The following is a 12,451-nucleotide window of genomic DNA, read 5'->3' on the forward strand; positions in this document are numbered from 1 at the left end:
TTGGCATATCCTTGCAGGCACCATCAGGTTGGATGGGGTGCATCGGTACACAGCCATTTTCAGCTCCTTCCACAGATGTTTGATTGGATTCAGGTCTGGGCTCTGGCTGGGCCACTCAAAGACATTCACAGCCTTTCTCTGAAGCCACTCCTTTGTTCTCTTGGCTGTGTGCTTCGGGTCGTTGTCATGTTAGAAGGTAAACCTTCGCCCAAGTCTGAGGTCCAGAGCACTCTGGAGCAAGTTTGCTTCAAGGATCTCGGTGTACTTAGCTGCATTCATCTTTTCCTCTATCAGGACTAGTTGCCCCGGTCCCACTGCTGAAAAACATCCCCACATTATGATGCTGCCACCGCCATGCTTCACTGTAGGTGATGAGTGGTGCCTGGTTTCCTCCAGACTTGACGCTTGGTATTCAGGCCAAAAAGTTAAGTTCAAGTTTTGTTTTCATCAGACCAGAGAATCTTGTTTCTCATGGTTTGAGAGTCCTCTAGGTGCCTTTTACTAAGGAGTGCACATGTGTGTACATGATATTTTACATTTTGTGTAGGATTTTGTGACAAAAAAGAACTCAATCTATCATAGAATGAGTCTGTAATGTAAAAAAAACATGGAGAAGGTAAAAGGGTTGTGCAGATTTTCCAGCTTGACTGTAATTTCTATATCAACATCGGCAATACAATGAAATGTACTAAAGAACTTTTACATTTTCTTTTTTAATCAACAATAACTAAGACTTGGAGGAAGGACAATAGTGAGCAATAAAAAGAAAAGTATTTAGCTGAGCTTTGAAGGCAGAGATAGAAAAGCAGTCATGAAGAGAGTTAAGGAGTTTGAAAGCAGTAAACTGAAAATCCTGCCGCCTGCTGAAGCAAGTCTGGTACGTTGGACAACCAGAAGTCCAGTTACAGAGTATCTAAGAGAGTGGGAGGAATAGTAAGAATGAAGGAGCTCATTAGGGTATATAGGGGCCAGACCATGAAGTGATTGTCCCTGATAATGTAGGCTATTGGTAACCAGTGCAACTGATGGGGGAAATGTGAGCAGGACGCTTAGTAAAAGTAAGGACTTTGGCTGCTGAATTTTTAAAAAATTAAAGGCGGTTTAGTAGTTTAGTCGGGAGACCATTAAAAAGGGAGTTGCAGTAATCCAGGCAGGAAAAATCAAGGCATTTGCCAGCATTTTGACATCATCATCGGTGGGCCAGACCATGAAGTGCTTGCCTTTGATACTGTAGGATATTGGTGACCATCGAGCGGATGAGGATGATCTGAGCAGAACATTTAGTAAAAGTAAGGACTTTGGCTTCTGAATTTTGAAAGATTTGTAGACGGTTTAGTGGTTTAACAGAGAGACCCCTAAAAAAGGGAGTTGCTGTAATCCAGGCTGGAAAAATCAAGGCATTTGCCATTATTTTGACATCATCATCACTAAGGCATGAAATGTTGCTTAAGTGATACAAAGCAGTCTTAGTGAAAGACTTGATCTGTGGCTTAAATGACAGTGATGAGTTAAAAATTTAGGTAAGGTTTTTCATTTCTACAGGTTTAACAAGTACACCTCCAGGTATACTGTGAAACTGGAGAAATAAGGAACCAAGGACTTGGGTCTAAGGACAGATCCTTGGGGCACTCCCTGAGCAACTGTAGTGGTTGATGAGTTGTGTGTACCTATGCAGATAAACTGTTTGTAGTGCAATAATTTGACTGTATACAATTTGACTGTATACAGATCAGGCATAACATTATTACCAGTTCCGATGCTCACATGCACTTTCGGCGGTGGACGGGGGTCAGCATGGGCACCCTGACTGGTCTGCAGCTATGCAGCCCCATACGCAATGTGTGCATGTGATGCACTGTGTATTCTGACACCTTTCTATCAGAACCAGCATTAACTTCTTCAGCAATTTGAGCTACAGTACCCATGACCCTGTCGCTGGTTTACCACTGATTCTCCCTTTTGATAGATACTGACCACTGCAGACCGGGAACACCCCACAAGAGCTGCAGTTTTGGAGATGCTCTGACCCAGTCGTCTATCCATCACAATTTGGCCCTTGTCAAACTCGCTCAAATCCTTACACTTGCCCATTTTTCCTGCTTCTAACACATCAACTTTGAGGATAAAATGTTCACTTGCGGCCTAATATATCCCACCCACTAACAGGTGCCGTGATGAAGAGATAATTAGTGTTATTCTCTTTACCTGTCAGTGGTCATAATGTTATGCCTTGTCTGTGTATACTAAATACTTGATTGTAACCTCATCAAAAACCTTTTTGGATGTTTTTGGATGCTGAAAATGAGCAAGTTTTATTACCCAGAATAAGCACTCATCAATATAATGTTTCACAAGCACATCTGTATGAGGAAATTTTGAGCTGTCATTGTACCTGTTATTGTCAGGTACTCATATTTCCTGTTACTATATGTCAGCTCAAACAACATAATTGGCTGCTTTTACTGGCTCTTCACCACAATCAACAATTTTCCACTACTATCCTGTGCCACACATGACAGCGAAGTGGAAAACGAACATTAGGGATAATTGTCTTGTTCAGGTAGATTTACCAGCTGAGTTCTAGTGTGTAGCTTTAATGTTTTCAGGGCAGCAAAATAATAATAATAATAATCCAGACAGTAACTATGATATGAGCTCACCCACTCATCAGTGCTGTGCATGATGCATGATACTCACACTCTCCTGGGTCAGATCATTGATATTAGTGAATATTGCTTGAAGCCAATCTGTGCTTTCTGCTGCAGTGCAAAACTGGAGAACATTGGTGCACGCTCCATCTAAGGCAAATACTTCAAAACTGTTCGACCTGATTGGGCAAGAAAGAGAAAAAAAATGGTATTGAGTCTTTTGTAAATGTAAAGCAGAGAAAAATCCATTGCTCTCTGAAGAGCAGTTCTTTCTTGCAAATTGAGCTGCCATAAACAGGCAGATGATAATGTGGCATATAAATGAGTGTGGATACCATACAAATGCCTTTTTAAGAACAATCCAGCTTTTTCTTTTGTTATTGATACATCAACATCTAAACGGGGTGGTACATACATTGCATGTATAATTAAATAAGTAGCAAAACGCAGATCATTTCTCAAACAAAAATGTCATTCTCAAGAGATTGATTCAGTTTTTATAGAGCAACACAGCATTTATCACACAGGATAAAATAATTCAGCAGATTTATTCAGTATTTATTGAAAGTTTCTGTTTGTTTTGTGTAAGAATGCTGGGTCATTATCTGAGTAAGGTGACAGTGGGTTTTAAAATTGCTTTAAATAAGATTTTGTCTAATTTTAGACAATTTCAAATACACTCACTGTCCATTTTATCAGCTCCACTTACCATATAGAAGCACTTTGTATTCTACAATTACTGACTGTAGACATCTATTTCTCTACATACTTTTTTTAACCTGCTTTTACCCTGTTCTTCAATGGTCAGGACCCCCACAGGACCACTACAGAGCAGGTATTATTTGGGTGTTGGATCATTCTCAGCACTGCAGTAACAATGACATGGTGGTGGTGTGTTAGTGTGTGTTGTGCTGGTATGAGTGGATCAGACACAGCAGCGCTGCTGGAGTTTTTAAACACCTCACTGTCACTGCTGGACTCCAGTCCACCAACCAAAAATACCCAGTCAACAGTGCCCTGTGGGCAGCGACCTGTGACCACTGATGAAGGTCTAGAAGATGACCAACTCAAACAGCAGCAATAGATGACCTATCATCTCTGACTTTACATCTACAAGGTGGACCAACTAGGTAGGCGAGTCTAATAGAGTGGACAGTGAGTGGACACTGTATTTAGAAACTCCAGCAGTGCTGCTGTGTCTGATCCACTCATACCAGCACAACACACACTAACACACCACCACCATGGCAGTGTCACTACAGTGCTGAGAATGATTCACCACCCAAATGATACCTGCTCTGTGGTGGTCCTGACCATTGAAGAACAGGGTAAAAGCAGACTAAAAAGGTATGTAGAGAAACAGATGTACTACAGTCAGTAATTGTAGAACTACAAAGTGCTTCTATATGGTAAGTGGAGCTGATAAAATGGACAGTGAGTGTAGAAACCAGGAGGTGGTTTTAATGTTATGGCTGATTCTATATTATTTATGCATTTTCTCCCAATTTAGCGTAGTCAATTTTTATCTTCCGCTGCTGGGGGATCCCTGATTGCAGTTGAGGTGGGTATATTGCTACTCACGCCTCCTCCGACCTGCGTGCAGCCCTTAGCGGAACCCTTTTTCACCCATGCACTCTGCACAGGCGCCTCTCTATCTGCCAATCAGGGTCCTTACACAGCGTTTGAAGACACCCACCCACATAGTCCGGTCTTTCCGCCCTAGCAGAAACAGTAGCCAATCAGTGTCTGCTGCAGGCACTGCCAAATATGCCCGCTAGATGGTGCCCAGCCAACCAGTGGAAATGCTGAGTTTCGAACTGAGGAGTTCAGAATCTCGGCGCTGGTGTGCTAGCGGAATATCCCACTGCACCACCTGGGCGCTTCATGCTAAATATTTTGACATATTTATATGATCCTTTTTAGTTATTAGTTCTGGCTAGCTCATAGCTTAATGAAAACCTTTTTTCCAGATTCAATAGATGGTACTGAATAATGTTACTGATGTAACATGGTTAATGGAACAGTAAACATTAAAAATACAAGACATGCCTGATTATCAACAAGTGAATCTAAGAGGATGATTTTTGACTTTCCATTTTACTGTGTTTAGACATGGTACAGATGGATTACCATTTGATGTGGTGAACTGACAATTTAATGATAGTTGTCAGTTGTATTCAATGGAATGTTGAGTAACCGCAATGAGTGACAAAACATATTTGTATGATTGTTGAGCAACTGCATTTAGCTAGGTAAGGTACACTACATGGCCAGAAGTGTGCTGACACCCCATTTGGTGATGCCCAAAGAGAGTCTGATTAAGAGCCAGGACCCCAGATTCAAATATAGGTGATCAGTATGCATGCAGCAAAATCAGAAGATAATACAGTGTTGAAAATTTGATAATAGTACATGTAAAATATCAAAAAACAAACATAATACATAATTAGCATTTATCTTTATAAAGAAGAAGAATGCCTTCATTTGTCATATACAGTATACACGTGTACAGTACAATGAAGTTCTTTTTCTACTTCAGTGTAAACCTCTAAGGTTAACATGATCATAATAATAATAAGAATTTTTTATGAGTGTACCATTATTATAACTGCACAAAAAAAGCAAGGTCAACATGGAACCTGCAGTCCTAGAATGGAATGCAAACTCCCACTGGGCCCTGAAGCTCAGTCAGTCAGTCAATCATATGGGTAAGTAAAAATAATCCTACACAATCACAAGTTTGCTTAGATGCTTAGAAATGGAATTTTAAATACTACAGTGAAGTGATCCATTCACCTTTATCAGTTTTAAACTACTCAAACTATTAATATTCTGTCCTACGAGAGCTATGGTCAGTGGTTAGAGATGCTACTACAAATTGAAAATGCTTAAAAGCCAGCAATTAAGGTGAACTAGTACACCACACATGCTATTTCAATCCCATCTTTCAAACCTGTGTTCCAAACTAACTTTGGAAGTACTATTATTACATAGAAGTGTTTGTCAGGATATTTATAGACTTATGTGGCTAAGCAACTGCACACAAGCCACACAAAAAAATCATCATGAGCAAAATACCAAATATTAGCTAAAGTTGGGTCTGTATAAAAACCTGGTGAGCTGCCTTGCTGCCTGGTGTCTACCTAGACAGCTGCCTGAGTAGAGATGATTCTAATAGACATCAAATTCATGAGGCAGATTATTTGGATGCAGTACTTAGATAGCAATTACCTCACCGCAGTTTTCGCTTACTAAGCTAACACAGTTAGCCTCAGGCAATTCAAACCAATGGGCTGAGGTGGCACAACCCACTAGCATGTCAGCTAACATCTCCCTCTATGTATTGAAAACGGTCATAAAATCAATTACATAAATTACATGTGTACAAATTATTAGCCTCAGTATTAGGACAGATTTTCACTCAGAATTAAGGCACCTCAGTAGGTAGCATTTTAAATATCTAAGAATTGAGACAGGCTTCTTTTCGGAAGCGTGCATACGATTACATAAAATGCTGCCTATGTAGTGAGCTCACTAGGTTGTTAGACAAACCCATGGTGTCGATCACATGACGAAATGAAATTGATGAAATTAAGCTTTATTATAGCAGTTTCACAGAGCAGCAACAAATCGTGTTGGATGAGAAAGCCTGGCTCACAGTAAGAGTTCTAATTTGACCCAAAGGTATTCTATGGAGTTGAAATCAGGGCTCTGTGGAGACCGCTGGAGCTATTCCACACCAAACTCATCAAACCATATCCATATATGTCCATATATGGACATTGTTTTGTGCACATGGGTATAGTCACATTGCAAAAGGATAGAGTCTTTTCCAAACCATTACCACAGAATTGTAAGTGTTTTTTTATATAAATAATTTTATACAACTGTTGGGTATGGTTGCTTTACTGAACTGAACTAAATAATTAGCAGGGATGTCCATATACCTTTGGCCATACAGTGTTTAGGTTGTTGTTTTCTTAACTTCCCAGTGAGATTCCAATCAGTCCTTGAAACAAAAAATTGGTAATTTTCATGTTCTGTCATGGTGCCCTTTAGAAAACATGAGCTTTAGTGTAAATGTGCTAAAATACCACACTTTATCTCAGGTGGGGCAGCACTTTCTTCTCAATATAGCTGTTCAAAGTACCATCATTTCAATTAATGCCAGTCATGAGCACAGTACAACAATTCCCTGCCTGACCTGCTTTTGATAGAAATTGCCTGAAGAATGTAATGTTCTGCTTGAACTAGCAGCAGACTGCAGTCAAGTCTTCTGAAATAGAGAAACTGTCTGTGTGAGTGACAGAACACAATATAAAATCCATTAGTCAGGAATAGAGGATTTCATTGGGATTTGGCATGCATTGTAAAAGGCCTCAAACGGAGAGATGAATGACAAAATGAGCAGAAACAAAGAGTATGTGGACGGGTGAGGGAAGGCATAAGAATTCGTGTCTAAAAAGGGGGGATGTTAGTTCAGCCTCTCATGAAAGCCTCACAAAGGTGTTTTGAAATGGTAAAATTGATCAGTCATTTGAGGGATACATTATGATACATTAAACAGTATGAGACAGAATCTGAAAAAAACTAATTTTTATTTTATTTATTTAAAGAGATATGTCATGGTAGTAACATGATTGTCTGTGTTGTACTGGTGTGAGCATTTTAGGTGCAGCAGTTTTAAACATGTCACAGTCAACGTTGAGACAATGAGAAAACAGTTATAGTATTTAACTGCATACTTACAATGAGTAGTAACAAGGTATATGTTCCATATAAAGAGGCCAATTATTAAAAAATCCCAACAACACTGCTGCATCTGATACACTCATACCAGAACAACATACACTACCATGTCACTGCCATTCAGTGTAATTGCACTGCTTATTATAATTCCACCACCCAAACATAATGTGGTCAGTGGGGGTCATCAAGGGGGCCAATTTTTTCTATTTTATTTATGCATTTCTCTCCCATTTTCTCCCAATTTGTCTTCCGCTGCTGGGGGATCCCCGACTGCATTCGAGGTGGGTAAATTGCTGCTCACGCCTCCTACGACACGCACGCAGCCCTTAGCGGAACCCTTATTCACCTATGCATTATGCACAGGCGCCTCTCTATCTGCCAATCAGGGTCCTTACACAGCTTTTACAGACACCACCCACGTAGTCCGGTCATCCCGCCCTAGCAGAACCGTGTCTGCTGCAGGCACTGCCAATTATGCTCGCTAGGTGGCGTCCAGCCGACCGGTGGCAACGCCGAGTTTCAAACCAAAGAGTTCAGAATCTCGGTGCTGGTGTGCTAGAAGAATATCCCGCTGTGCCACCTGGGCATCAAGGGGGCCATTAATTGTAAAATGAGAAAGAGATGGGCTACAGTCAGTAAATGTATACCCACAAAGTTCACCTGTGTGGTAGATGTACAGTATTTTATAAATGTATGTATTGCTCTATTGCTTGGTAAACACACACACACACATTCATATTCAAGTCACCCGCTCTATCTGCACCTATCGCTGCTAACAGTCCTCAATGTCTTTTTTATTGGAAACAAGCTGCAGTGTGGACTCATTTTGTCCACAGTGTGAATTGGTCCATTTTATCTTGGACCCAAAGAACCCAGAGGCATTTCTGCATAGACTTAATATATGGCTTTCTATTTGCGGAACAGAGTTTCAGGTTTCTTTTTTTTGATGTATTAACAGACTAAAGTGTCTAAAGACAACTATTTTCTGAAGGACTTCCTACACCAAGTGGCTATATTTATTACTTTTATTACTATTAGTGCTTTTTACAGTGAACATTGTCTCAAAGCAACTTTACAGAATCCAGGACCAACAGACCAAAAACCCCTGTTTGGCAACCCGAGGGCATAAAAATAGAGGAAGAAACCTTGAGAGGAACCAGACTCAGCAGGGACCCATCCTCTTTAGGTGGTCTGGAGGATAATTTGAATGAATAGGATTTGCACAATCATACATTTTGAACTCTCAGCTCATCTACCAATTGGCTGAACGCTGCCTAGCAGGCACAACCGGCAGTGCCTGAGGCAGACATAAATTGGCCACTAGTCTGCTGGGTGCAAAAAAAACAGACTACAAAGGCAGGGTCTTTGACGCAGTGTAAGGACCCTGGTTAGTAGACTAAGGGCACCTGACAAGCTGAGGAACGTGACAATCAACACATAACTGACTGGCCTCTCGCGCAAATAAATCACATGAATAAGAAGAGGGTCGTGCGTTATTAGAGGGAGCATGTATCAGGCAAATATACCCTTCTCATATGTGATCAGGTCCCCAGCAGCGGGAGACTATTTGGCTAAGCTGAACTGGGTGAAAAATTGAGAAAATGCATTAAAAAATGGACACTACCCAAAAGAGTAAAAAAAAAATATATATATATATATATATACAGTGTATCACAAAAGTGAGTACACCCCTCACATTTCTGCAAATATTTCATTATATCTTTTCATGGGACAACACTATAGACATGAAACTTGGATATAACTTAGAGTAGTCAGTGTACAGCTTGTATAGCAGTGTAGATTTACTGTCTTCTGAAAATAACTCAACACACAGCCATTAATGTCTAAATAGCTGGCAACATAAGTGAGTACACCCCACAGTGAACATGTCCAAATTGTGCCCAAATGTGTCGTTGTCCCTCCCTGGTGTCATGTGTCAAGGTCCCAGGTGTAAATGGGGAGCAGGGCTGTTAAATTTGGTGTTTTGGGTACAATTCTCTCATACTGGCCACTGGATATTCAACATGGCACCTCATGGCAAAGAACTCTCTGAGGATGTGAGAAATAGAATTGTTGCTCTCCACAAAGATGGCCTGGGCTATAAGAAGATTGCTAACACCCTGAAACTGAGCTACAGCATGGTGGCCAAGGTCATACAGCGGTTTTCCAGGACAGGTTCCACTCGGAACAGGCTTCGCCAGGGTCGACCAAAGAAGTTGAGTCCACGTGTTCGGCGTCATATCCAGAGGTTGGCTTTAAAAAATAGACACATGAGTGCTGCCAGCATTGCTGCAGAGGTTGAAGACGTGGGAGGTCAGCCTGTCAGTGCTCAGACCATACGCCGCACACTGCATCAACTCGGTCTGCATGGTCGTCATCCCAGAAGGAAGCGGATGCACAAGAAAGCCAGCAAACAGTTTGCTGAAGACAAGCAGTCCAAGAACATGGATTACTGGAATGCCCTGTGGTCTGACGAGACCAAGATAAACTTGTTTGGCTCAGATGGTGTCCAGCATGTGTGGCGGCGACCTGGTGAGAAGTACCAAGACAACTGTATCTTGCCTACAGTCAAGCATGGTGGTGGAAGCATCATGGTCTTGGGCTGCATGAGTGTTGCTGGCACTGGGGAGCTGCAGTTCATTGAGGGAAACATGAATTCCAACATGTACTGTGACATTCTGAAACAGAGCATGATCCCCTCCCTTCGAAAACTGGGCCTCATGGCAGTTTTCCAACAGGATAACGACCCCAAACACAACCTCCAAGATGACAACTGCCTTGCTGAGGAAGCTGAAGGTAAAGGTGATGGACTAAACCCAATTGAGCACCTGTGGCGCATCCTCAAGTGGAAGGTGGAGAAGTTCAAGGTGTCTAACATCCACCAGCTCCGTGATGTCATCATGGAGGAGTGGAAGAGGATTCCAGTAGCAACCTGTGCAGCTCTGGTGAATTCCATGCCCAGGAGAGTTAAGGCAGTGCTGGATAATAATGGTGGTCACACAAAATATTGACACTTTGGGCACAATTTGGACATGTTCACTGTGGGGTGTACTCACTTATGTTGCCAGCTAGTTATTTTCAGAAGACAGTAAATCTACACTGCTATACAAGTTGTACACTGACTACTCTAAGTTATATCCAAGTTTCATGTCTATAGTGTTGTCCCATGAAAAGATATAATGAAATATTTGCAGAAATGTGAGGGGTGTACTCACTTTTGTGATACACTGTATATATATACTGTATATATATATATATATATACACAGTATATATATATATATATATTCTCAAAGAGAAAAAAGATTTATCAATTTCTTTATAATAACAAGATGACTCTACAAGGGAATTTTAAATATTGATGCTGAGATCTTGTAAAGCATTTTTGTTCTATATTGACACCCTGTTCTGCAAATAGAGATTATGTATCTCCAAGTCCCACTATTGGTGATCTGCAACAGTGACATTTTTTAGACACTGCATGGTACCGAATAGATATTAAGCTTAACACCCTTTAAATTAAATAAAAACATTATCCAAATACTAACAGGCAGCCTGGTCGTGCCACACTTTGAAGTTTAAAATGCATCACAAAGGATTACCGTACCTTAATTTATCTTTCTGAGCTTTGTGTCTAGAGACTCGAGCCATGGCCAAGGAGAGGGAGACTGCATCCAACCAGCGCTTCTCGTACTTTGGTTCATTAGCCGAGGGTGAGGAAGGTGAAGACGGAGCCTAGATAGAATAAATGAGAGAGAGTCAGAAGTGATAAGAGTAGCACATGGTAGGAGAGGAAGAGAAGAGGAATATCTCATTTTATCCCCTCTTCACTGCACTTTGATCAGCGCCTGACAACAACCCAGTCGCAAGCTTCACTACTATCTGCTGAGAGAGCCATTATAAAGCTATGCTGCCTCTAGAGAATACATTTTCTTATTCTAATAAGTGGATGCTTTATACAAGTGCAAAAACACTGCAAGAAAATAACAAACCCTTTTTTGAACTGACTGAATTTTTGCAAGGTTTACTTAAATCTTGTTTGATATTCATAACACAGTCATGGCTAAATAAAGTAAACCTCAAGACTAATGACTTCAAATGAAAAGAGATAGCTGTACATGAAGTGTATACAGAATCTCTGCAGAGTTCTCTGGGAAGAACTCAGAGCTCATCTTAGATGGACTAAACAATGGTGGAAATATGTGCTGTGGTCAGATGAGTATAGATTTTAGATTGTTTTGGGGGGAAAATTGACTGGACTGTTATCAGAACAAGGGTGCAAAAGCCAACATCTGTCAGGTTATGGGGGTGCATCAGTGACCACAGCATGGGTGACTTACATATGTGTGATGGTACCATTGAGGACTGTGATTTACTGTCCTATGGTCTTAGTAATACCAGTAATACCAGTAGTATCTGGTAACCTGACGTCCCCTAAACTCGAAATCGTTGAAACTCGACACACTTCATGAAGAAAGTTGTACCCATGAACTCAACATTTCCCTTAAATTCAATGTGTTCAGCTTTTTAAATTTTATTTATTTAATTTTAAATTAACAATGAACAGCCGCTTTTTTTCAGTGCCTGGCTTAAGCAGTGCCGTAAAATGTCATCAAAATGCACATACAAGACGAATCTGCATTTGTGTGGAATAACAATCCACTCTGAAAGCATCTGCATGTATCTGTGTTTTTCTCCTATTTTACTTTTAAACTTGTGTTGTAGCTCAGGGTGCTGAGAAATGGTGAGCTTTTTTGAGTCTAAAACGTTTATTATAAAAAAAAGATGTGATTTAATGTACTAAACGAATGACATAGGAACACTAAACCTCTCTTAATTATTACTGCTCATAAGTTTTCTCCACTAATGAAACTCTTCGCTTGTTGTTTTAGTACAATAAGTCACGTTAAGTTTTGTGCACTGCCACACTCCATAAGAAAATAACAGCACAGCCAGAACAAAAGCAGTTTTGACACTTCACATGTGAATGCACCCTTACTGAATGAAATATGGTTTTCCAAGATCAAGCATCTCCACAATTAAGAAGCATAGAGA

At 40.6% G+C, this 12,451-nt stretch overlaps 1 protein-coding gene across 2 annotated transcripts in view; it reads right to left on the reverse strand.

Annotated features, from left to right (window-relative positions):
* The window catches only part of sntg2 (syntrophin, gamma 2), a 122,562-nt gene that overhangs the window by 41,658 nt on the left and 68,453 nt on the right, over window positions 1-12,451 (reverse strand). For both annotated transcript variants that reach the window (XM_063007235.1, XM_063007234.1), the window contains exons 9-10: window positions 11,004-11,131; window positions 2,698-2,827 (exon numbers count right to left, since the gene is read on the reverse strand). In XM_063007235.1, coding sequence (XP_062863305.1) covers window positions 2,698-2,827; window positions 11,004-11,131 — 258 coding nt within the window. The remainder of the gene's footprint in view (window positions 1-2,697; window positions 2,828-11,003; window positions 11,132-12,451) is intronic.

Source organism: Trichomycterus rosablanca, chromosome 13 (genome assembly GCF_030014385.1).
Source record: "Trichomycterus rosablanca isolate fTriRos1 chromosome 13, fTriRos1.hap1, whole genome shotgun sequence".
NCBI lineage: Eukaryota > Metazoa > Chordata > Actinopteri > Siluriformes > Trichomycteridae > Trichomycterus > Trichomycterus rosablanca.